Source organism: Staurois parvus, unplaced genomic scaffold, assembly GCF_062004578.1.
Source record: "Staurois parvus isolate SC_StPar_1 unplaced genomic scaffold, SC_StPar_1.0 ptg001253l, whole genome shotgun sequence".
Lineage (NCBI taxonomy): Eukaryota > Metazoa > Chordata > Amphibia > Anura > Ranidae > Staurois > Staurois parvus.
This window is the reverse complement of record NW_028319049.1, coordinates 173,522-198,031: the sequence shown is the minus strand read 5'-3', so window position 1 is coordinate 198,031 and position 24,510 is coordinate 173,522. Positions and strand designations below refer to the sequence as shown.

Genomic DNA, 24,510 nt, shown 5'->3' with positions numbered 1-24,510 from the left:
CTTTTGGTCCTTATCTAATTCACTAGCAGTCTTCGGGATTCACTATCGCTTCTCGGCCTTTTGGCTAAGATCAAGTGTAGTATCTGTTCTTATCAGTGTCCAGTGGGGGTGCTCCCGACCATTCTAGCTTTGCGGGGATGGTTGTTGTATAGTACCCTCACTGGTATGATGGGGGTCCGGAAGGCTGGACCGGAGGGACAGAAACCAGGGGGCGCCACGATACGCTCTGGGACCTTGGGAGTAATTCCTCTGGGAAAGCTGGAAAGACCCAGTACCTCCTGATTTGGACGGATCTACCTTGGTCTGGCCTGGGGCTGGGGACGCAAAAAGTCCGCAAACTCAGTGCCCCCTGGGGAAGACGCTCTCAGGGGTGTCACTAGTAACACTTGGGTGTGGGACCCCACGGTGTGAAGATGACACATGGCCACTGTTTTTAATTCTTTTTGCACAGCGCCCTAAGGACCAGGTCTTTTGGCTAAGTCCGGGGCAATTTTTGCTACAGGCCTCAGGGCCTGGTCTGTGCACTATTAGGCACGGTACCACTTTTTTATTTTTATTTATTTATTTAATCACTCCCACGTTTTGTCACTTTTTCTGTTCTTATGTGTGTGTTTTTCACGGATGGAGGGTGTGGGTCCTCGGGCCTTACCTGAAGTCTAGGGGGAGGATGTGTGGCCATACGGTTCCTTCCTCCCCTGATCCCTAGGGGGTTTTCTCTTCGGGAGAACCCCCTTGCCTAGTACTGGATGTCCGGCTTCGGCTGGGCATAAGGAACGGTGGTCCACCAGGCCTTTTGGCCAGGAGGACCAAATGGGAACCTTGTCCCTGTCAGGAGCTTCGTGCCCTGGGGGATCGGGTGAACGGTCCAACCCTTCCGGGGGTAGGACAAACACACCCCTAAGTGCACTTTTTCGTGTGGTGTTTTGCACTTGCACATTTTTTGTGAACACTTACGGGTTTTTCGTTGTAGTTTGCACGTTTGCGGACTTAAAAAAAAAAAAAAAAAAAAAGCAGTCTTCGGGATTAATGTACCCTTAAGAGTGAATCCCTGATAGTTTAATGAAGATACAAAACACATTGGAAACTGGCCAGTGAAGGGGTAAATGCACATGCTGGTGTGGAAAGTAGGCTCTCTGTACTGAAGGAGCCACCTCACTGCTGTTGGTGTGTGCCCCTGTGGAGCGCCATGTTGTGCAGAGGTGAAGAAGGCTGTGCTTGCTCCTACAGAGTGCAGAGCCATAGAGGGGATGGTGTGTTTTTCTGTGGCGTGCAAATGGTGGAGGGGATAGTGTGTGTTCCTATGGAATGCAGGGTGGTAGAGTGGATGCGTGTGCTCCTGTGGAGTGCGGAATGGTGGAGAGGAAGGTGTGCGTTCCTATGGATTGCAGGGTGGTGGAGAGGATGGTGTGCGTGCCTGTGGAGTGCAGATCGGTGGAGAGGATGGTGTGCGTGCCTGTGGAGTGCAGAGCGGTGGAGAGGATGATGTGTGTTTCCGTGGAGTGCGGAGTGGTGGAGAGGATGGTGTGTGTTTCCATGGAGTGCGGAGTGGTGGAGAGGATGGTGTGTATTTCTGTGGAGTGCGGAGCGGTGGAGAGGATGGTGTGTGTTTCCATGGACTGCGGAGCGGTGCAGAGGATGGTGTGTGTTTCTGTGGAGTGTGGAGAGGAAGGTGTGTGTTTCTGTGGAGTGTGGAGTGGTGGAGAGGATGGTGTGTATTTATGTGAAATGTGGGATGGTGGAGAGAAGTGATGTGCGTTCCTGTGGAGGGGACAGTGTGTTTGTTCAGAGTGTAAGGAGTTGGAGGGGATGTTGTGAGTTCCTGTACAGTGCAGGGTGGTGGAGGGATGGTGTGTGTTCCTGTGGACTTCAGGTGGTGGAGGGGATGGAGTGTTTTCCTGTGAAGTTCAGGTGGTGGAGGGATGGTGTGTGTTTCTCTGGAGTGCAAGGTGGTGGGTTACTGGGACTGGAAAATGGCACAGCCTGGGCACACTGATCTTAATGAGCAGTGCAGTCAGAGATGCGAGTTACCTGCTGGGTAAACTGTCTTAGCTGAGTGAGGTTGTTTCGGCATGCTTGTTTCTCTGCCAGCCGCTGCAATGATGCTGTCACTGCTCCCACATTATAGGGGTCTTCCAGCACTTTCAATGATCCTGCAGAGTTACAGCGTGTCCGCAGAGCACTTGTCTGGGTGCTGGCTACAACAAGGAAGATACAAGGGGACATGTGAGGAGGATGCAGGAAATGTAAAGAAAAGGGTATGTGGTGTAAAACTGATGATGCTGACATACTTGCAATACAATGGTACAGTGGTAATATAATGACATGGGTAACTTTGAACAGCATCTGTGAAGCAACCAATCACACTTCAGCTGTTAAGCTCCGTGGAAAGCAAAGCATCTGACTGGTTGTAACAGGCAACAGTGACAACACTTTTCTACACTAGGATGTAGTGAGGTTCCAGCACACTAGTGAGGTACATACCTGGTCGGGATGAGCTTGGCCGGCTCAATCTCTGACTGTAGATTTGGGCAGCACTCTGGAAGGAGGAGAAGGCTCCCAGGGTACAGGTTTGGGAACGGGGTACAGGCTGGACCCCAGTGCCAATACTGATAGAGTGAGCGGAGTTGGAAGAAGCGTACAATCTGCTTCCTGTGGAGGGAGGACAAGACTGGTGCTGATGTGATGGGGACCTGACCAGTTGCTTGGTACTACCATCTGATAAGACACTGGTCACAGAGAGACTGGCAGCAGAGATATCAGCAGTCTCAGAAACCCTGGCTCCTGCTGAGAGAGAGGCAAAAGGGGATTTTAGAAGAGGGGGCCAGCATCTCAGGGTGTGACTGACATCCAAGAAAAGAGACAATTATCTTGTTGTACAGGGTAATATGACATTGTAAGAGCTCACCTGGGACACTCCTGGACTGACTACCTGCCTGCTGCTGGAGGTTCAGATTGCCATTCTCTGGTTTTCTGTCCATCACACCGTCCAGAGTGCCTTCAAAGGAAGACATGTTAGAAATGGAAACTGGATAAGCAGTGGATGGGACCATGAGCGGTCGGGACAATCAGCAGAAGAGACATTGAGTGGATGGGATAATTAGCGGACAGGACAATTAGCGTATAAGACTATCAGCTGAAGGGGAAAATCAGTGGATGGGGCAATCAGAGTCATCTGTGCACCATAACAAAGAGAAGCCCCTCTGTCCCTTTGTGGAAGAACCCCTCGATCACTCACCTGGCTGTCCCACTCCTTGTGGCACACTGGCTGAGCCGCCCAGGAAGACACTGGCGGATTTGTTCTTGTGGGTATAAAAGGTGAGAACCTCCTCTAGTTCACACTCACTAGAAGACATGGCAAAACCTCAGAAAGCATACAAGGTGACATGGCACAACCTTACAGAGCATGCAGGGAGACACGGCACAACCTTACAGAGCATGCAGGGAGACACGGCACAACCTTACAGAGCATGCAGGGAGACACGGCAGAACCTTACAGAGCATGCAGGGAGACACGGCAGAACCTTACAGAGCATGCAGGGAGACACGGCACAACCTTACAGAGCATGCAGGGATACCACAGCACAATCTAAAAGCATGCAGGGTGACAGAGCGCAACCTTAGAGAGCATGCAGGGTGACACGGCACAATCTAAGAGTATGCAGGGTGACACGGCACAATCTTAGAGAGCATGCAAGGTGACACGGCACAACCTCAGAGAGCATGCAGGGTGACACGGCACAACCTCAGAGAGCATGCAGGGTGACACGGCACAACCTCAGAGAGCATGCAGGGTGACACGGCACAACCTTACAGAGCATGCAGGGAGACACGGCACAACCTTACAGAGCATGCAGGGAGACACGGCACAACCTTACAGAGCATGCAGGGAGACACGGCACAACCTTACAGAGCATGCAAGGAGACACGGCACAACCTTAGACAGCATGCAGGGTGACACAGAACAACCTTAGAGAGCATGCAGGGATACCACAGCACAATCTAAGAGCATGCAGAGTGACACGGCACAATCTAAAAGCATGCAGGGTGACAGAGCACAACCTTAGAGAGCATGCAGGGTGACACGGCACAATCTAAGAGTATGCAGGGTGACACGGCACAACCTCAGAGCATGCAGGGTGACAACACAGCACAACCTCAAAAAGCATGCAGGGTGACACGGCACAACCTCAGAGAGCATGCAGGGTGACACGGCACAACCTCAGAGAGCATGCAGGGTGACACGGCACAACCTCAGAGAGCATGCAGGGTGACACGGCACAACCTCAGAGAGCATGCAGGGTGACACGGCACAACCTCAGAGAGCATGCAGGGTGACACGGCAGAACCTCAGAGAGCATGCAGGGCGACACGGCACAACCTCAGAGAGCATGCAGAGTGACACGGCACAACCTCAGAGAGCATGCAGGGTGACACGGCACAACCTCAGAGAGCATGCAGGGTGACACGGCACAACCTCAGAGTGATACGGCGGAATGACAAAAAGCATGCAGGTTGACACAGAGGCCACACTAAGCCAGTTATTATTACCTAGCTTCAGATATGAAAGCCTGAAAATCCGCAGGGTCCACACCTTTACTTGCACTGTCTGGGCAGTCTGGAATACTCATTTCTTGTGTCTCCTATAAGAAGCCACAACATGATTGACACGTGAGATAAGTAGCATGGCAAGGAGTGCAAGACTGGCTACATAGGGAATGCTGGGTATTCAGTGCAGAGAACACTATACATTGTAGAACATGGAACAAATGAGAGAAGTCTATGCACAGTAACAGTACCTAGTACAGCACAAATAAAAGCATTCTGTGTACACAGGAACCAAAATTCTAGATACTGACTATAGTATACCGAAAAGAATTCTAGGGCCATAGAACTTCATGTGCTAAGGACAGGAAGAATAGAATTCTGGGTACACGGGATAGGACTCAGTAGAGGAATCTGGGTACACAGGACAGCATTCTGGGTACGCAGGACAGAATACAGTAGAGAAGTCTGGGTACACAGAACAGCATTCTGGGAACGCATGACAGAATGCAGTAGAGGAGTCTGGGAACACAAGACAGCATTCTGGGTAAGCATGACAGAATGCAGTAGAGGAGTCTGGGTACGCATGACAGAATACAGTAGAGGAGTGTGGGTACACAAGACAGCATTCTGGGTATGCAGGATAGAATACAGTAGAGGAGTCTGGGTACACAAGACAGCATTCTGGGTACGCATGACAGAATGCAGTAGAGGAGTCTGGGTACACAAAACAGCATTGTGGGAACGCATGACAGAATGCAGTAGAGGAGTCTGGGTACACAGAACAGCATTCTGGGAACGCATGACAGAATGCAGTAGAGGAGTCTGGGTACACAGAACAGCATTCTGGGAACGCATGACAGAATACAGTAGAGGAGTCTGGGTACACAAGACAGCATTCTGGGTACGCAGGACAGAATGCAGTAGAGGAGTCTAGGTACACAAGACAGCATTCTGGGTACGCAGGACAGAATACAGTAGAGGAGTCTGGGTACACAAGACAGCATTCTGGGTACGCAGGACAGAATACAGCAGAGGAGTCCGGGTACACAAGACAGCATTCTGGGTACGCAGGACAGAATACAGCAGAGGAGTCCGGGTACACAAGACAGCATTCTGGGTACGCAGGACAGAATACAGTAGAGGAGTCCGGGTACACAAGACAGCATTCTGGGTACGCAGGACAGAATACAGTAGAGGAGTCCGGGTACAAATAGTAGCATTCAGTAGCGTATTCTAGGTACACAGAGCAGGATACAATAGAGGATTCTGGGTTTTGAACACGTGGTCACCTGGTTGTACAGGGTAATGAAGTCACCCAGCTGATTGGCCAGCAGTTGACGTCTCTCCTGGAGTGGTACAGAACGGCCTGGGAGCTTCACACACACCGATCTCTGCAGGTTACTGGCTGCGCGCTGCAGAAACCTCATCACCAGCTCCTACAATATGGGACACAAGTCAGACACTCTCACAGAAATCTTTGATACTATACTGACACCAACCACTCACCATTTGCTCCTCCTCCTTGGGGAGTGGCTTTTCTGAGTCTTGCTGCCTTTGGAGGCGGTTCTGCACCCGCTGCAGGTAAGTGGAGAAGGCCCAACGAGCCTGAACTTTGCTGCAAACACAGATCATCATAAGTGTGGGAAGACAAAGTACTGTCCATAATCCGCCATGTTTTCAGCAGACATACCTCAGGTTTTCTCCTTTCTGTAGGATCTCCAGGATGCTGACCCGAGGAGGGGGAGGGGAAGGGGGAAGAGGCACTGTCTGTGGCTCCAGGGATGAAGGATCCGGTATCTCTTCCACCTCTTCCTCCTCAGCTTCATCCTCCTCTTCCTGCTCAGTTGTGGAGCCCTCTGGGGGGTGAGACAGCCCTGTTACAGATATGAAAGAATCGATCAATGTACAGGAGAAGGCTGTAACAGACAATTACTCCCCGTAGTTTAGGGGGGGAGCCTACAATATTTAATCATTGCAAGGGGTAGGAGGGAAAGCCTATGATATGCCATTTCGGTTAGAGATGTGGGAGGGGAAACTGTAGAACAAAATCGCTATAGAAGGTGCAAAAAGATGAGCCTATAGTACCAGAAGCCTGTGATACCCAATCTCAGTAAGAACTGCAGGGGAGGAGCTTGTAATAACCAATCTTAATAGGAACTTCAGGAAAAGAGCCTATGGTACCCCATCTCAATAAGAACAGAAGTGGCGGAGCCTGTGACACTCGATCTCAATCAGAACTGCAGAGGATGAGCTTGTGATACTTAATAAGTACTATAGGGGAGGAGCCTGCAATATCCAACCTTAATAAGAACTGCAGGGGAGGAGCCTGCAATATCCAATCTTAAAAAGAACTGCAGGGGAGGAGCCTGCAATACCTAACCTTAATAAGAACTGCAGGGGAGGAGCCTGTGATACCCCATCTCAATAAGAACAGAAGTAGCGGAGCCTGTGACACTCGATCTCAATCAGAACTGCAGAGGATGAGATTGTGATACCCAATAATAAGTACTATAGGAGGAGCCTGCAATATCCAACCTTAATAAGAACTGCAGGGGAGGAGCCTGCAATACCTAACCTTAATAAGAACTGCAGGGGAGGAGCCTGTGATACCCCATCTCAATAAGAACAGAAGTAGCGGAGCCTGTGACACTCGATCTCAATCAGAACTGCAGAGGATGAGATTGTGATACCCAATAATAAGTACTATAGGAGGAGCCTGCAATATCCAACCTTAATAAGAACTGCAGGGGAGGAGCCTGCAATACGCAATCTTAATAAGAACTTCAGGAAAAGAGCCTGTGATACCCCATCTCAATAAGAACAGAAGTAGCGGAGCCTGTGACACTCAATCTCAATCAGAACTGCAGAAGATGAGCTTGTGATACTTAATAATAAGTACTATAGGGGAGGAGCCTGCAATATCCAACCTTATTAAGAACTGCAGGGGAGGAGCCTGTGATACCCCATCTCAATAAGAACAGAAGTGGCGGAGCCTGTGACACTCAATCTCAATCAGAACTGCAGAGGATGAGCTTGTGATACTTAATAATAAGTACTATAGGGGAGGAGCCTGCAATATCCAACCTTAAGAACTGCAGGGGAGGAGCCTTCAATGCCCAAACTTAATAAGAATTTCAGGAAAGGAGTCTGTGATACCCAATCTCAATTAGAACTGCAGAGAAGGAGCTTGTGATACCTAATAACAACAAGTACATCGGGGGAGGGGTATGCAATACCCAATCTTAAGGCTTCATGCACACTAGCATTTTTTTAAGCTCCTAGAAGTTATTATGAGCATTTTTTTTTCTGCTTCTAGAAGCTAATAATGTTATCCTATGTGTCCATGTACACTATTTTATGCTAGAAGTGTTTTTCAAGCTTCAGCGTTTAGGAGCAGAAAAAAAAAAAAAAGTTTTTGGCAGTGTTTTCCCAGCAGAAAAAAAAACACTGAATGCTCCTAAAGACTTCTGACCGCTACTAAAACGCTTCTAACAGCTTTCTTCGAGCATGTTTTTTCCTTCATATACAAGCCAGCACAAAAATGCTATTATCATTGTTTTTCATCTAGCACTTTTGAGCTTATAAAAAACACTAGCGTGCATGCAGCCTAATAAGAACTCCAGGGGAGGAGCCTGCAATGCGCAACCCTAATAAGAAATACAGGGAGGAGGAGCCTGCAATACCCAATGTTAATAAGAACTTAGGAAAAGGAGCCTGTGATACCCAATCACAATAAAAACAGCAGTGAAAGAGCCTGTGATATCCAATCTCAATCAGAGCTGCAGAAGATGATCTTGTGATACCTAATAACAATAAGTACTGCCAGGGAGGAGCTTGCAATACCCAACCTTAATAAGAACTGCAGGGGAGGAGCCTCTGATACTCAACCTTAATAAGAACTGCAGGGGAGGAGCCTCTGATACTCAACCTTAATAAGAACTGCAGGGAAGGAGCCTCTGATACTCAACCTTAATAAGAACTGCAGGGGAGGAGCCTCTGATACTCAACCTTAATAAGAACTGCAGGGGAGGAGCATCTGATACGCAACCTTAATAAGAACTGCAGGGGAGGAGCCTCTGATACTCAACCTTAATAAGAACTGCAGGGGAGGAGCCTGCAATACCCAACCTTAATAAGAACTGCAGGGGAGGAGCCTGCAATACCCAACCTTAATAAGAACTGCAGGGGAAGAGCCTGCAATACCCAACCTTAATAAGAAATACAGGGAGGAGGAGCCTGCAATACCCAACCTTAATAAGAACTGCAGGGGAGGAGCCTGCAATACCCAACCTTAATAAGAACTGCAGGGGAGGAGCCTGCAATACCCAACCTTAATAAGAACTGCAGGGGAGGAGCCTGCAATACCCAACCTTAATAAGAACTGCAGGGGAAGAGCCTGCAATACCCAACCTTAATAAGAAATACAGGGAGGAGAAGCCTGCAATACCCAATGTTAATAGGAAATTGGGAAAAGGAGCCTGTGATACCCAATCACAATAAAAACAGCAGTGAAAGAGCCTGTGATACCCAATCTCAATCAGAACTGCAGAGGATGAGCTTGTGATACCAAATAACAAGAAGTACTGCCAGTGAGAAGCCTGCACTGCCCAACTTTAATAAGAACTGCAGGGGAGGAGCCTGTGATCCCTAACCTCAATAAAAAGGACAGGAGAGGCACCTTTGATACCCAAACTCAAAAACAATTGCAGTGGAGGAGCCTGTGATACACAATAATAATAACTGCAAGGGAGATGCCTGTGACACCAAATCTCAATAAGAACTGCAGGAGAGGAGCCTGTAATACCTAATCTTGATAAGAACTGCAGGAGAGGAGCTTGTGATACCCAATCTCAATAGAACCTGCATGACAGGTACAGAGGAAATTCCAAACTGACAGATACCTTATATTTATGTGGATACTATTGCTCAGGGTCCTGCAGACAAGTGAAACTCCTGAAATCCTATCTGCATGTAGGAAGGTATATGGGTCACTTATATACAGGACAGCCCAGCTGTCTCTCCACTCACCTGCTCGGCGAACCAAACCGTGTTTCCTGGCCTTGCGCATCTGTAGTGATAGCAATTTGCGCTCATACAAGGCAGCATGTAGCTTTGGTCTGGTGTCACACTTGTGACTAATGACCGTCCTGTAGGAGAGAGGGAAGCAGTCACACTACTGTGCATGTCTATGAGGTGGACAGGAGGCAGTCAGACCTGTAGGGGGTGCATAGGAAGAGCCAGGCTCATACTTACCTGTCCGGGAAAAGGTGAGTTGCCAGCATGTAGTTCATAGATGTTTTATGTTCCAGAAATGAGCTGTATGAATAGGAGAAAGTTCTATGATACAACACAGCCTGCATGATATGTAAACCAACATGTTATACGAACATACTCACCCATAAAGTGACCATGTGTCATGTCTGGGGAAAATACGAACATAACCCCCCCTCCTCGCCTCTTCTTCCTGGACTTTATGCAGTATTTTCACCTGGAAACACAGAACAGCTATTCACACACTGCAGAGTAGCACTTCTCTTGTCCTGTATGCTGGATGTAGTTGTCAGTATCTATTCTTATTCTGTATGTAATGCCTTTTCACAGTATCTCTACTCTTGTTCTGTGTTAGGTGTAGTACTGTACACAAAGTGCAGAGACAGAATTGAAGAGACAAGCAGATGTAAAGTGGCACACAGGTATACACAGGTAAGCAGAGATACCGCTCTCTCCTGGTTCTCATCCTACCTATCGCGACGCTCGTTCAGCGTCACCTACAATGGTGCCACCTCCCCCTCCCTCCCCCTCTCTGTTGGGGTCCCCCAAGGCTCTGTCCTTGGACCCCTTCTCTTCTCCATCTACACCTCCTCCCTGGGCAAACTCATACACTCCCACGGCTTCAACTATCACCTCTACGCTGACGCCACCCAAATCTACTTCTCCACCCCTCTCCTCACCCCCACTATCTCCGCCCGCATCACTCACCTCCTAAACGACATCTCAGAAGGGATGTTGCTACATTTCCTCAAGCTCAACCTCTCCAAAACCGAGCTCCTCGTCTTTCCCCCTGCCCACACCCCCCCCCATCCTATCCATCACCACCACCAACACCACTATCATTCCCACCCCGCAAGCCAAAGTCCTTGGCGTCATTCTTGACTCGAACCTCTCCTTCCAACCTCATGTCAAATCACTTACAAACACATGCAGGCTCCACCTCCGCAACATCGCCAAGATACGTACCTTCCTCACCCCTGACACCACCAAACTTCTAGTACACTCCCTCATCATCTCACGCCTTGACTACTGCAATTCTCTTCTCACCGGCCTACCCAAGTGCAAGCTCTCCCCACTCCAGACCATCCTGAACTCAGCGGCTAGACTCATCCACCTCACCAACCGCTCCACCTCTGCCACCCCCCTCTGCCTCTCCCTCTACTGGTTACCGATTGCCCAACGCATCAAATTTAAACTTCTAACCCTGACCTACAAAGCCATTCACAACACTGCCCCTGACTACCTCACCAACCTGATCCCCAAGTACCGCCCTACCCGTACCCTTCGCTCCTCACAGGACCTCCTTCTATCCTGCTCCCTGGTCTCCTCCTCCCATGCACGACTGCAAGACTTCTCCAGGTCCTCCCTTATCCTCTGGAGCTCACTGCCCCAATCGATCAGACTGTCGCCTTCCCTCCTCACATTCAGGCGCTCCCTCGAAACCCATCTCTTCATGGGAAGCCTACCCCACCCTCACCTAACGGCCATTGTCCCTCTTTCCTCCCACCCCTCATTCCCCTCAGCCACTTCCTACTGTACTATTACCCCCTCCCTCCTAGATTGTAAGCTCGAAAGAGTAGGGCCCTCTTACCCCTCGTACGTGGTTTGTTATTGTTGTACTGTGCCATGTATTGTCCCCTCCCCTATTGTACAGCGTTGAGCAAACCCTTTGGCGCTATATAAACTCGATGTAATAATAATAATAAGCTGACCTCTTCAGTAGAAAGCCCCAGGGTGCTGCTTGTGCGATTTCCACTCTTGTCTCTGCCCCCAGCCTGCAGGCCCATGTCAATGTCACTGGCAGATAGCGGCCGCTGTCTCTGTGAAGGCAATCATTTACCTTTATATAAAGTACGTTGTCCGGGCACTCTTGATTTTTTTTCCGCTACGGGCTCTTACCTGTGCTTTATGAACTCGCTTGTCATGCAGCATGACTCCTCCACGGCCTGGCCTCTGCAGGGGGTCCTGACACTCCACACCTGCACAATCAAGACTGTTATCAATCACATCAACAAAGCATCCCCCTTTACCTCATCATGGCACGGACAATAAACCCGCTATGCTATACTCACCAACCAATGTCAGCATGTCTGAGATCATAGAGGCCTTCACCTTCAAATCCAGAGGTGCATCACTGCAGGTACAGCACAAAATTACTACTATCAGTGCTATAGAGAGGCACAAATTTGGGGCACAGTGCAATCACAAGAGTAACAATACACAGGGGTTCACACTGATCAGCTTGGGGCACCTTACAATGACCAGGATAACATTACAAAAGAGACTCACACTGACAAACAAGGGGCACTATCAGGGGCGGACTGACAACTCATGGGGCCCCCGGGCAATAGGGGATCATGGGGCCCCTGTGTCCTTGCCCAAACTCAAAAAAGCCTATGAAAAATGTACCAGGGGCATCTCATGGGGCCCCCTACTGACCACGGGACCTCGGGCAGTGCCCGAGTTTCCAAATGGTCAGTCCGCCCCGGGCACTATGCAATCACAAATAATATGTTATACAGAGACTGATGTTGATCAGCAGTGGCCACTGTGCAATCACCAAGATGACGTTACACAGAGAGGCTCACACTCACCAGCAGGGGCACTATGATGTTACTAGTATTCGTACTCACCAGGCCAGTGACGGAGATAGATTGACTTCCAAAAGCCAGGGCTTCATATTGCTGTCAATCAGCACATCAAAGCCATAGAGCTCTGTAGTAAAACAACATGGGAACAGTAATACAACCAATCGCAGGAGGGCAGTACCACCAGCATTACTACTACAGGAAGGGCACACCGCCACAAACTCACCAAAACAGTTTCCTCTGTTGGCAAGGAAGGATTTACAAGCAGCAGCAATAGGAAGCTCCCCGGAGATAACTGTTTTAATGATCAAATCCTCCACCTGAGACATGAGGCCTGAAACAAGCATATCCAGCATTAGGGCCAGCAATATCCAGCATTGGTGACATATGAGGGTCTGGGGAGGTTTGAGGAATGTCATGGCACCTGCAGTGTCCTTCCCTTCCTGTTTTAGGTATCGAAGCATTGCACTCATACTCCATTTATTCCCATAGTCCTCCACTTCTGGGTCATCACAGCTAAGAAAGGACAGAAGAAAAAAAAAAAAAAAAGAAACAAGGGATGATGAGGAGGAGAATATATAACATATGGGGGTTAGTTATTAAAACTGGAGAGTGCAAAATCTGGTGCAGCTCTGCATAGAAACCAATCAGCTTCCAGGTGTTATTGACGAAGCTGAATTGGACAAGCTGAAGTTAGAAGCTGATTGGCTACCATGTACAGTTACACCAGATTCTGAGTGCACCAGGTTTAGTAAATCTCCCATATATTCTCTGTATGCACACTGAAGGGGTTGTTTACCAAAACTACATGGTGTGAAATTTGGTGCAGCTCTGCACAGAAACCAATCAGCTTCCAGGTTTTATTGCCAAACCTTAATTGAACAAACTGAAGCGAGTAGCTGATTGGTTACCATGTGCAGCTGCACCAGGTTTAGAAAATCGCCCGTGTATATATACACATATACCTGGACGGACGGACGGACACACACACACAAAATCTGTGGATCCCCAGGTACCTGACATAGTCACCGCTCTTCTTATTTACACTGTAGTTGGTAAGGTGCATGAACTGGTTTTTGATGTTTTTGGCTGCTCTGTCATAGCGAACTGTGGCAAACCTGCGTTAAAAACAAAACAAAAAAAAAAACAGTGAGAAGTACATCATCCAGCAGTCAAAAATATGATTTTTGTACTTACTGTAAAACCTTTTTTTTTTTCTTTTTTCTTTTAGACGTTCATTGAGGGAAAAAGGAATTCAGGAACAGTCAGGTTGTACTGCTGCCTATACTGGCTAACAGAAAATGTGTAACCCCTTGTCTACTCAGCATGCTTCAGTTTTGTGAGACAGCAATACATGGTTCCGGAGAAAACACTTGGAAGTGGAATCTAATTTTTTTTTTGTAACAGTTGGGACATTCAAAAGCAGATCAACTGAGGGGTGGGCAATAGCCACTGACAGGACCAAATACATTTGGTGTACTATTTGCACATCTGTGGTATCTGAAGCAGCCAACTCCTAAATCAAGGATAAATAGGATGAAGTCTTTTGCAAGGAACTGCCATGATCAAGGGGAAGACAGAAGATCAACCACATGTTGATGCCTGATGTTGATGGAGACATCGAACAGAGGCCTGGTCAGTACACCAGCTTCCAGAAGGAGCTCCCAATTAAGCGGGAACAGTCTGTCCTGGTGAATCAGATGAAAACCCTGTACCCAATCCGAAACTATAAGGTAGCATCTCAGACCTCTTGAACCAAAGGATCATCTAGATGTCTCTCCTTTCCTTAAGCCAAGATGCCCTGATGCCGAAGGAGTGGCTGAAGATGACAGAGTCCACAAGAGAAGGGGAGACCGTGGCCATAGAAGGACAATTCCTAGACACCCCACAAGCCTCAAAGGGGATGGAAGGGGTAATTTCCATGAAAAGTAAGGAAGTGAGCAAAGGTCCAACTAAAAGGGACCTCTTTAGTGGGGGCCAAGTTGAACCACCTTGCCTTTTGGTGAAGCAAAGTTACAAAGTGACAGACCCAAGGGAGGCCTGCAAGTGTAAAGTCCGGCCTAAAGGCCTGGTCAGTGGGAGTCCAGAAAAAAGACCTACTTTGGGAGGGTCTCCTGAGTGTTCTTCAATAGGGAATCCAGGAGAAGCACTAGGAGGTAAGACCCAGTGCTTAGAATGGATACTTCTAGAGGAGGCTAAACAGACAGAACTTTATGGAGGCAAAGAACCAGCTGGAGTCGATTCCTGTTGACCTTGTAGGTCAGGGGATTCATTGGGAGAGGGATAGGACTCGTGGGTGGTAAATAACATGATCAACAGTATCCAAAGATAGAAAACCCCTTTAACTAGGGGTGCAAGTTCAAGAGGGATACAATTAGGAAGGTAAGTTCCTGCTAAGGGAAGAGCGAGAGTGCGGAGAACTCAATAGGACTTTGCACATTGGGAACAGCCCTATTCAAAGGCTGATGAGGAACAACTGAACAAGATATTTCAGGAATCTGGCTTGATAGCTACAAGGGGTGACCTGAGCAATCAAATGCTATGGAGGTTCAGTGCCCAGGGAGCCAGTTGGATGAATAAACAGCCTGCCCCAATCAAGCTCTGAAGTAGGGAGTGAAAAGCAGGTTCTGAATATCCACAGGCAATGACTGCAGTAGAAGAAGGAGCAGGGTGGGGTTCCTCTGAATCTTTCACCTATCTCCTGCACTGAGGCAGGAGCATGGGCTAAGGTAACCTGTGGCAGTGAAACTGCCCCCTGTGTTTTTAATGAAGACGTGTTGCATCTGCACAGCAGAATTGCAACTAGGTACAAAGAGATGCATGGCCTCAATACTTAAAAAAACAGGCAGAAGGTGCTTATGAGGGTTTCAGGCAAGCAGAGGTGACCAAGTGTAGGCAGACAGAGGAATGAGGCCAGAGACACATTTGGTGCTTCAAGAGCAGAAGCAGGATGGTGTTTCCTCTGGCCTGAATGACAGGAAAAAGGGCATTGATCATGTGCTGCATTCCACCAAATGGAGGATGTCAGTACTCGATCCCCCTGCCTTAACCCTCATTACAGTAAACCAGCAGTAGCGGAAAAATTTATAAAGACCACCTAACGGTGCAGCAGTGAGGTAGCTCCTGGTGCTTAAGCTGGACAGGCCTTACTCACTAAAGATGGCCATAGATTATAGATGGTTAGTTTTTCTTTTGATCAGCCAGATGGTTGTTCAAAAAAAGAAACAAAAAAAAAAAGCCACAATAGGTTACCCCTATCCACACATTCGAGGTGGATGCGGAAAATCGTATTCTCACAGCGGGACTCCCCTGCCATCAGAGTACACTGATCAGTGTTGCAGCCGATTGGCTGCATTTGTTGATCGAACAAATGTTTTACAACAGTCCCATTAGAGAGAAGTTGATTACTAGGCCATCTCCTCTCGAACAGGACCAGCCACAGATGATTGCTATTCGGCCAGACCCTGCTGAACAAGCCGCATGACGATCCATCTATGGCCAGCTTAAGTGAGTCTTCAGAGACACTCAGGTCTCAAAAGTGCCAAAATGGAGAGCCCAGCACCTGAAGGTCACATTCAAAGTTAGTCCTGCATGTCCAATCCAGCGGGTCCACGTACAGCCTCCAAAGCCAGTGCTGAGGAGCTGATGATCCAGATAGCTGCTATGTAGAGATCAGCTCAAGTAGTAGTGTAGAGACGAATCTTGATTGAAGTCACTGAGTTAAAAACACCAGTAATGTAACAAAATCATGATTAAAGTCACCAAGGTTAGAAGGATAGCAAAAAAGATAGGACTTTTTTAGCTGAAGAAAAAGCATCCCACCTGCTACGACATAGAAAAAAAACTGAGACACGCTGGTAGAGAAGGGGTTATCCTGAGCTAGCTTACTGTATGTTTGTTTGCCAGTGTCCCAACTTTCAAGGTAGATGGCAGCATAACCCAGCTGTAATAGAATTTCTGTGTCCTGTAAATATATCCCTATCCCATTTTTAGAATCTTCCTTTATTTTATCTAAAATATGAGTGTTTGCTTCTACAGAACCTCTCTTTTTCACATTGGTATGTTAATGTTCGGTCAGTACAAAGGTTGCTTGGGGCCTTGTGGAGTAGCACCCATTTGTTACAGTCCATGTCACAACTTGGCTCAATATACTGTATGTCTCCGTAGCCATACACTTATTGCCATTTACAATTCCAATTGCTGAGTACATTCATTTATTATGCTATTGCTAAATGTGGTTTGTCAGGAATGGACTTGCCAATGGTGGTGGGACTCACCTGCCTTATGGGATGCAGTACCAGGGCTGGCCAGCGGGTGCTCTCAGCAACCAGAAGCTCACCTCTGCAGTCAGCCATCACCTGAGGCTGATTGCAGGAAGTGTATTTAAGGAATGGCCAGACCTGCAGTCAGTGCCTTGGTGTATGTTTCCCATGAGCCCCTGTACCTGCATCCTGCCTGCTTCCTGCCTGATTCCTGATTCTGCCTGATCCTGACCCTGAATGAACTCCACCTGTCCTGACCTCGGCTTTTCCTGACCACTCTCCAGCCTGCTCCTTTGGTACCTTGTCTGCCTGATTGTTCCTGACCCGGCCCGTCTGACTATGCTCTGCCTACTCCTTTGTGTCTTGTCTGCCCAATGATTCCTGACCCGGCCCGCCTCACCACTCCACTTTGCCAGCCCTGACTGCTCTTATCTGTGTACATTCCGTTATCAGTTGGAGGTTTGGTTTTGTTATATTGTGCGTTATATTTGTGTATAACCCTTAATAAATTATATTGTTACACCATACTTGAGCCTGCCTTTCCCTGTGTCAGTTCACGCATCTCTGGTCTTACCAGGAGCCCTGACATGGTTGTAGTGGTGGCACGGTTTAATAATTAATTTAATAATTTTGTATCCCTCAATGGGTAATAGAGAAAGAAGTGCAGCACAGGCAAGGCTGAAATGGGGTGAAAACCATAGACATTTACTCAGGTGGGCACAGTGTGGGTCCCAGTTCTATACAGAGAGTGAACCCTAGACCTGCACTCAGATAGACAGGTTGTGAATAGATGACTTATGGCCTTTTTCCAGGAACACCTTCATAAGCTGTGTTGCTGACAGGTAGCATAAATGTCCTCTAAAGTTTAGAGTCTAAACCATTTTTAAATGTGTCATCAGCTGTGTGAGAGAAAGAGAAAAAAAATCAGGCAGTTTTCTGTGTATGAAGACATACTTACCTAGTAAGCCCTTCTTCATATAGATAAATGACCAGAGGATCGTACGAGGTGATCAGCACATAGAGGCGGACATCAAACTTGAACCCTAGAGGATGGAAAACATAGTGAGTTTTACACAGCCGGCATGCACCTCCACACTACTCCCCTCCACACAACCTGATTACCTACTCGCCATCATCCAGAAAATTATATGACCCCCAGCTCACACCTCACCTACATACCATCCTCTCTCCCTGCCCACCTTCTTATCACATGCTCAGAGGATCATAAGAACCCCACTCGCCTCTATACCACCCGCTTACCTCCCCACCACCTTCCAGAACTTCGTAAGACCCTCCACAAAACCTCCCCGCCACTTGCTCACCTCCTTCACATCCAAACCCTCTAACAAAATACGAGGGCTGCTGACACTCACCATCTATGAGTAGAGGGATACTGATGTAACGAGACACCAAAATATTGTCTTCCAGGCTTATCTGTGAGGGCTGGAAGAGAGACAGAAAGCTGGGTGTCAGTACATAACAGGAAAGAAGGGGACCATACTCCAAGACCTGCGACGATTTCACTGTCCTCAATTCACCGACAACCACAGACATAAGGACTGAGACACAGAATGCACACTGAGACCAGAGAGAGACAGTCTGGGAAATTTCCATGACACAACTCAACAGAGAGAGAGAACGAACACGGGAAGACGGGCACTTAGGCAGTAGAAGGGCTCACTATAGCTTCAAAGCTAGACAATATTGTTCTCGTGACATACAGAGTTCACCAGATAGACGCCCCGTCCTCTGGACGATGCCACTGGCTTTACAATCCAAGGGCCGCGGTCCTTAGAAAAAGCACCTGCAGAAAGAGAGAACGATGGGAGATTTACTCACATATTTGTATCTATAGATCACAGAGTCTCCACACAGCATACTCAGCTGCTAACAGTACAATTGCCCTATTGTAAGATTCATTATTATTATTATAATACAGGATTTATATATCGCCAACAGTTTGCTCAGCGCTTTACAATATAACGGGAGACAATACAGCAACAATACAGTTCAATACAAGAGGGATAGGAGGGCCTGATCCTGGGAGCTTACAATCTAAGATTTATTCTACATACGCTACTTATAGTATAAAAAGGATGGTGACACTCACTGCAGAAGTCCTGGTATTCTCCAGGGAGCAGATAAGTCTGAGGCAGGAGGCTGAAGTTGCATACACCGTGTGTTTGCTGCATGCGCTGTACATTCTTGTACAAACGATCCTTGCGGGTCAACTCGTAGGACCTGAAACACACAAAGGTAGACAGGGAACAGGAGAGTAGGGATCCTCTGCTAGACAGGTGTCTGATTTGCCTTTCGAGGAACCTTGCTCGATTCGAGTCAGAGATAGAGCCACCCCCACCAAACTTAAAGGACAAACTGATAAAGCTTCTGTGTGTGTCCAGGAGCTTCTCACAGACTCCAACATAAGGCAGAAGCCCATATAAGATCCATCCTAGTACCCAGAGAGGGGATCTCCTGTCTACCCAGGATACTGCATCCACCAAACCCTGTAGGGGACCTCTGGCTGTCTTGGATCGACATTAAGCCCATTAAGCCCTGGAATCGCCGTTGTGCCATCTACCCTTCAGAGGGATCTGTTCTACCCTGATCCCATTGAGAGGACATCTATACCTATATATATATATATGCGCATTAAAATTGTGCATCTGGTGAGTGCGCAATTTTATTATTTCCATCTGCACGAGCACCGGATAATCTTTGAAGCAGGCACCTTCAGAGCACTATTGTCACTTTTGGAACATTTAGATTTTATGACCATATATCCATGAACTTTATTCTATTTATCATAAAGGCAATTTATTAGATTTATTCTTTTTAGTGCTGCACTACGTTGTTTTATTCTGATTTACGGGTTTTATTTGGTTACCTACCGTGCATAGCTGCTACTTGTAGTGCGCTCACATACCTTTTACCTTTTGAACAGGAGAGTCCAGCTTTCCATCTGCCTGGATAACCAGCACTTTGGAAACAGATGGGGGTATAATAACAGATTAATGGAGGTTGTAACAATGAGGGTCAGTACGCCTTTTCTCCCTCTTTCCAATCCGTTATCATTTCTACTGTTCAGCCTGCAAAGAATTATTCAGGTGGCACCTCGGCAGGGGTCCTACGACCTGGCAGATTACATTCACACGCAGGAAGATAGCTGCCCAACATTTCTGCAGCTTTATTATTACGATACAGAGATGGACAAATAACCTCCTCACTATCTGCTCACTTCCTTCAAGAGACGAAGGCCAGCTTTGGCCCCTTATCCCATTAAATGACATTGATCAGGTATAGAAATCAGACTGCAAATGTACCTCATCCCTCATATATCGTATATTTTTGTAAGATATGTTTCAATAAATATGTTTTTATACAATAACATGAGGTTGTCCATTTTCTGTACCAGTAAAGTCCCATCTGTGGTTCTTTATATGACATTGATCAGGTATGGAATGGACAGTGAAGTCCTGTCTAACAGGCTCCAACAGACACCAACTGCCTACAATAAATCCTCTCTTCTGAGAGGCAGATGAACAGCTTTTATTCCCTGTTTTACTGCAGGAGCAGAAAAGTTGTCGCTGGGCCACCAGAACATCCCCTGGGTCCTAGGCTGCTGTCTAGTTTGCCATGAGGATGGTCAGGCTCTGTTCTGATGACAGACTATTAAATCCCATAATACCCGTACCTTGGAAAGTGGTTGGCTCTCTGGAAGCTCGTCAGATTTCGCATGAGATGTGGCTTTATGTGTGATCCTGTCCACATGAGGTTAAAGTCGTTACTATTGGCATTGACCTGGGGAAGGAGACAAGGGGGCAGATTAGCTCAAATTGGAGAGTGCAAAATCTGGTGCAGCTGTGCATGGAAGCCAAACAGCTTCTAACTTCAGCTTGTTCAATTAAGCTTTGAAAAAACAAATTAAAAAAAAAAACCTGGAAGCTGATTGGTGTCTATGCAGAGCTGCACCAGTTCAATCAACCTGCTGCGAAAACCACATGGCGTTATAACGAGAGGGCGGCGATCAGGGATACGGAGGACATACAGACATGCTTATCTCACCTCCTGAAAGCCATGGGCAGAGAGAATGTTGCGCACCAGTCGGCTGTCTGTACGCACCATCTTGAAGGTCAGGTGGTAGCGCTCTGCAGGAGAAAGATGAGAGATAACCAGAAACACAATAATTCTACAAAGATCCTGACCTGGGCACCATGCACTGTTTAGGGCCCAGATCACATTCTAGGTGCCGACAACTCTTTTGTCCTTACCTCCCACAGTGCGCCATGATGGCTCTTTGGTGAGGATGGCCTCTGGATGGAAAACAATTATGGGCACTTTGCGAGAGGCTCCAGTCCAGAGGATGCGGGGGGAATCCCTAGACAGAAATACAGCAGAAGCAGTGAGAAAAACGACACTCAAATATGCTCAAACTCAGGGACATCGCTGATAAAGAGGACATTTGTTTGGGAATACTTATCATAGATGGTGACATTGCATTAGCCAGGGAAGAGAAGGAAAGCACGGCACGAGCTGAAACCTTCAAGGGAAGAGTCAGCAGCCCCAATGTTCCCTCTTTTAGAACAGTCAGTACCAGGTCAGCTTCATTAGGGCCTGTACACATGGATATCTGTGTGTGTCAGAGCTGCCTCTTCCATAAACATCAATGGGAATGTACTACAACACTCTGGATACATCTGAAGATATGGCTGCCAACACAAGTCTATGTCCTACAAGCACCTGACGGGTGTCTGTGGGTTCCTGTGTTACTTAGACCTTTCGCTGCCAGGCCCTTCTCTTCAGACCCCAGACAGTCCCTTTCTCTTCAACCTGAGCTGCACTGTAATGAATGAGATAGGAGTCTGTATAGAGACTCCTATTCATTCACAAACTGACACATAGTAAACACACACAGTTTACTATGTGTCAGTGATGAATGAAAAGATTGATCACTACCGATCACTGTTCATTCAGGAAAGAAAAGGGGTTGGTAAACACATGTTTAGCAGCCCCCCGCTCTCCATCCTCTATTCGCTGATCTCTCGGGCAGCAGCTGGCAAGAGGGGTGGAGGCAAATCCGGCTAGCAGAGCTGCATGAAGGGCCGCCAGGGTTTTGTGAGTGAGGGGGGACGCAGAAGGGGGTGTTTATGAGTATTTAATACTGCAATAGCCAGCAGGAGTGGCAGCGGTGGGAAGTTGGTAATTTCATGGGACCTGTGCTGCCTGGGATGGGGGAAGGGGAGGTGGTGGAGGCAGAGAACAGTGGAGGGGGCAGCGCAGGCATTTTAGGCAATGCAGGAGGGGAAGAAGGAGCGGGTGACAGGTAGAGAGGCAGCAGTATTGGCGGGGGGGGGGGGGGGGGGTCGAGGAGTGACCATGAGCTTATAGCAGGCCTGCTGGACGCAGTGCTGTAGAGCCGTACACCAGGCGGACATGGCAGCAAAAGGGTTAAAGCATCATTAAAACCAAAAACAAATGTAATACATTGCAGCTTACCAAGCCATTATTTGTGGTGGCTGCATTTGATTTCTTTTTTTAGATGCCTTTTCTTTCATTTTTACCAGTTGATCTGGCCAGTAACACACTTCATCTTAGGGTATCTCCACTCTGGATGAAAGAGCAATGGAGACACATCTTTGGACAGCAACATTGTCAGTCTGGGGAGAGGGTAGTGTTAGATGCATTAGTGGATCTAGATGGACATGAATACCAAATTAAAGCCCAACTCCAGCTAACATTTTTAAATCTGAAACTAAACCATCGATTTGTTTGCCAAGATAATTACATTCAAAGCATGCCATGAATGATAACTGTCACTTGGTTGGAGCCGCACCGATTTCTAAAGTAGTACATGCGCTACTTTTGGTGCGATTTATTTATTTCAGGTACTTATATAGCGCCGTCAATTTACTCAGCACTTTACATATATATTGTACATTCACATCAGTCCCTAACCCTCAAGGGGCGTACAATCTAAGGTCCCTAACTCACATTCATACATACATACTAGGGGCCAATTTAGACAGGAGCCAATTTACCTACCAGCATGTCTTTGGAGTGTGGGAGGAAACCGGAGTACCCAGAGGAAACCCACACAGGCACAGGGAGAACATGCAAACTCCAGGCAGGAGTCTGTCTGCTGAGAGGCCCAGTGGTGGTATTATAAAGGCGCTGTGGCCCTGTAGGGTTGCAGGGTGGAGGTGAGAGGCCATTACAGCGATTATTGGATCACATCCAGGGTGTGTCAGTTTACACACATTCCTCCCTTTTGCATGACCAGAAGGAATGTAACACAGATCACCGAACTATTCTGTGGATTGATTTGAAGTGCTGTTTTCTACTCACACTGTAATATATTTTTGATCACTGTGGAGGGATTCACTGTACATCTGTTTATGTCCCTTATTGTGGACTAGGGGGGTCACGATTTCATTATCCCCATATTGATTAGGGGATACCCCCTGGTTTTTGACCATTCACTATATATGGTCCCTACTAGGACTTGTAATGTGTATGTTTTCACTGTGTGGTCACCATATCATCATCTGTGTTCACATGAGCGCTACATCAGTTTATTAATTTTATGTTTTTGGGGCCTATTGTTGTAGGATTAGATGTTAGCAGCTTTTTAGAATGTTTATTCTTTTCTCTTTTTTTTGTCATATTACATAAGAGCGCAGGAGGATTCTGCGTATTATTTTGGTTTCAGGCAGGTGGTGCCGTGGTTGGGATTCAAACCAACGACCCTAGTACTGCCAGGCGGAAGTGCTAAACATTTAGCCACTGTGCTGCCCATATAGATTTGCATAGACATCTGTGTCATGTCTTGCAAATCGCACCTGAAATCGGTGGGTCCCCTGACTTTGAAGTCGTGCGAATTCACTGTAAGTCGCACGATTTGAAAGTTGGGCTTGATGTGACCGGGGTTTAAATCTACCCTCCTCACCTTTAGGCGCACCCTGAAAACCCATCTCTTCAGGGAAGCCTACCCCACCCTCACCTAACAGCCGATCTCCTCCACTCCATCCCCCACAGCCACTTCCTCCTGTACCACTATCCCCTCCCTCCTAGATTGTAAGCTCCAAGGAGCAGGGCCCTCGAACCCCTCATGTATTGTATTGTTACCATATTGTCTCATGTTCTGTCCCCCACTATAATGTACAGCGCTGAGCAAACTTTTTGGCGCTATATAAATACTGTATAATAATAATAATAAATCAGTTACATCAACTGTTTGTTCCCTTTAGCCCTGGTTAACAGAAGTGCTTCAGCGCGATTACAAAGCCGCAGATCAGTGTGATTTCTACCTCCGATTTCACTGCGGCTTGGCCTTCATTTAACAAAAGTCAATGCACGTCACAATGAAACCAGTGAAAATGTAGTGCAGGAACCTGTTTCAAAGCCGCTGCGACTCATGTTGCGATTCCATTGCCGGCAATTGGGTGCGACCTGTCATGCTATTTGGAATCGTGAGAACCAGGGCTTAGGAATATAGGTTTTAAATGAATAAAAGCTGATTATTGTAAGCACCCCTGTCATTGGTAAATGGTTTGTCTCAACCCTCTAACTGACATTTTTGCATGACAGTTTGGTCAGTTATAGGAAGATGAAAAATAACAGACTTGCTGGCAGGACCATCAGGTGAAAATAAAGGGAAGAAAAAGCCTGAAAAATGAAAATGAATGCAGCCGTCACATCTAAGAATGGTAAGATACAACAGATATTTATTTGGGGTTTAATATCACTTTAATAAACCCATTGGACATATTTGGGTCCCCCAGCCCAGAGTGTCTGCATGGTATCTGGGGACACCTAGTGACTCTCAGGAAGGGAAAATGGCGGCT

General features: G+C 47.3%; 1 protein-coding gene and 1 pseudogene across 3 annotated transcripts in view; one reads left to right on the top strand and one right to left on the bottom strand.

Annotated features, from left to right (window-relative positions):
* Positions 1-24,510, bottom strand: part of TTLL5 (tubulin tyrosine ligase like 5) — a 31,639-nt gene that overhangs the window by 5,473 nt on the left and 1,656 nt on the right. The window contains exons 2-26 of one of the 3 annotated variants that reach the window (XM_089660563.1): positions 20,938-21,044; positions 20,732-20,814; positions 20,361-20,467; positions 18,777-18,907; positions 18,388-18,470; positions 18,040-18,109; positions 17,625-17,709; positions 13,421-13,522; positions 12,829-12,920; positions 12,631-12,738; positions 12,450-12,531; positions 11,889-11,950; positions 11,716-11,795; positions 11,529-11,636; positions 9,942-10,033; positions 9,799-9,861; positions 9,574-9,692; positions 6,236-6,419; positions 6,052-6,160; positions 5,835-5,981; positions 4,549-4,640; positions 3,236-3,342; positions 2,906-2,995; positions 2,482-2,784; positions 2,029-2,195 (exon numbers count right to left, since the gene is read on the bottom strand). In XM_089660563.1, the coding sequence (XP_089516689.1) occupies positions 2,029-2,195; positions 2,482-2,784; positions 2,906-2,995; positions 3,236-3,342; positions 4,549-4,640; positions 5,835-5,981; positions 6,052-6,160; positions 6,236-6,419; positions 9,574-9,692; positions 9,799-9,861; positions 9,942-10,033; positions 11,529-11,636; positions 11,716-11,795; positions 11,889-11,950; positions 12,450-12,531; positions 12,631-12,738; positions 12,829-12,920; positions 13,421-13,522; positions 17,625-17,709; positions 18,040-18,109; positions 18,388-18,470; positions 18,777-18,907; positions 20,361-20,467; positions 20,732-20,814; positions 20,938-21,044 (2,773 nt within the window). Of the gene's footprint in view, positions 1-2,028; positions 2,196-2,481; positions 2,785-2,905; positions 2,996-3,235; positions 3,343-4,548; positions 4,641-5,834; positions 5,982-6,051; positions 6,161-6,235; positions 6,420-9,573; positions 9,693-9,798; positions 9,862-9,941; positions 10,034-11,528; positions 11,637-11,715; positions 11,796-11,888; positions 11,951-12,449; positions 12,532-12,630; positions 12,739-12,828; positions 12,921-13,420; positions 13,523-17,624; positions 17,710-18,039; positions 18,359-18,387; positions 18,471-18,776; positions 18,908-20,360; positions 20,468-20,731; positions 20,815-20,937; positions 21,045-24,510 lie in introns of those variants that run through there. The other 2 variants (XM_089660564.1, XM_089660565.1) reach the window with 2 other exon arrangements.
* On the top strand, positions 45-160 carry LOC149437809 (U2 spliceosomal RNA; annotated as a pseudogene).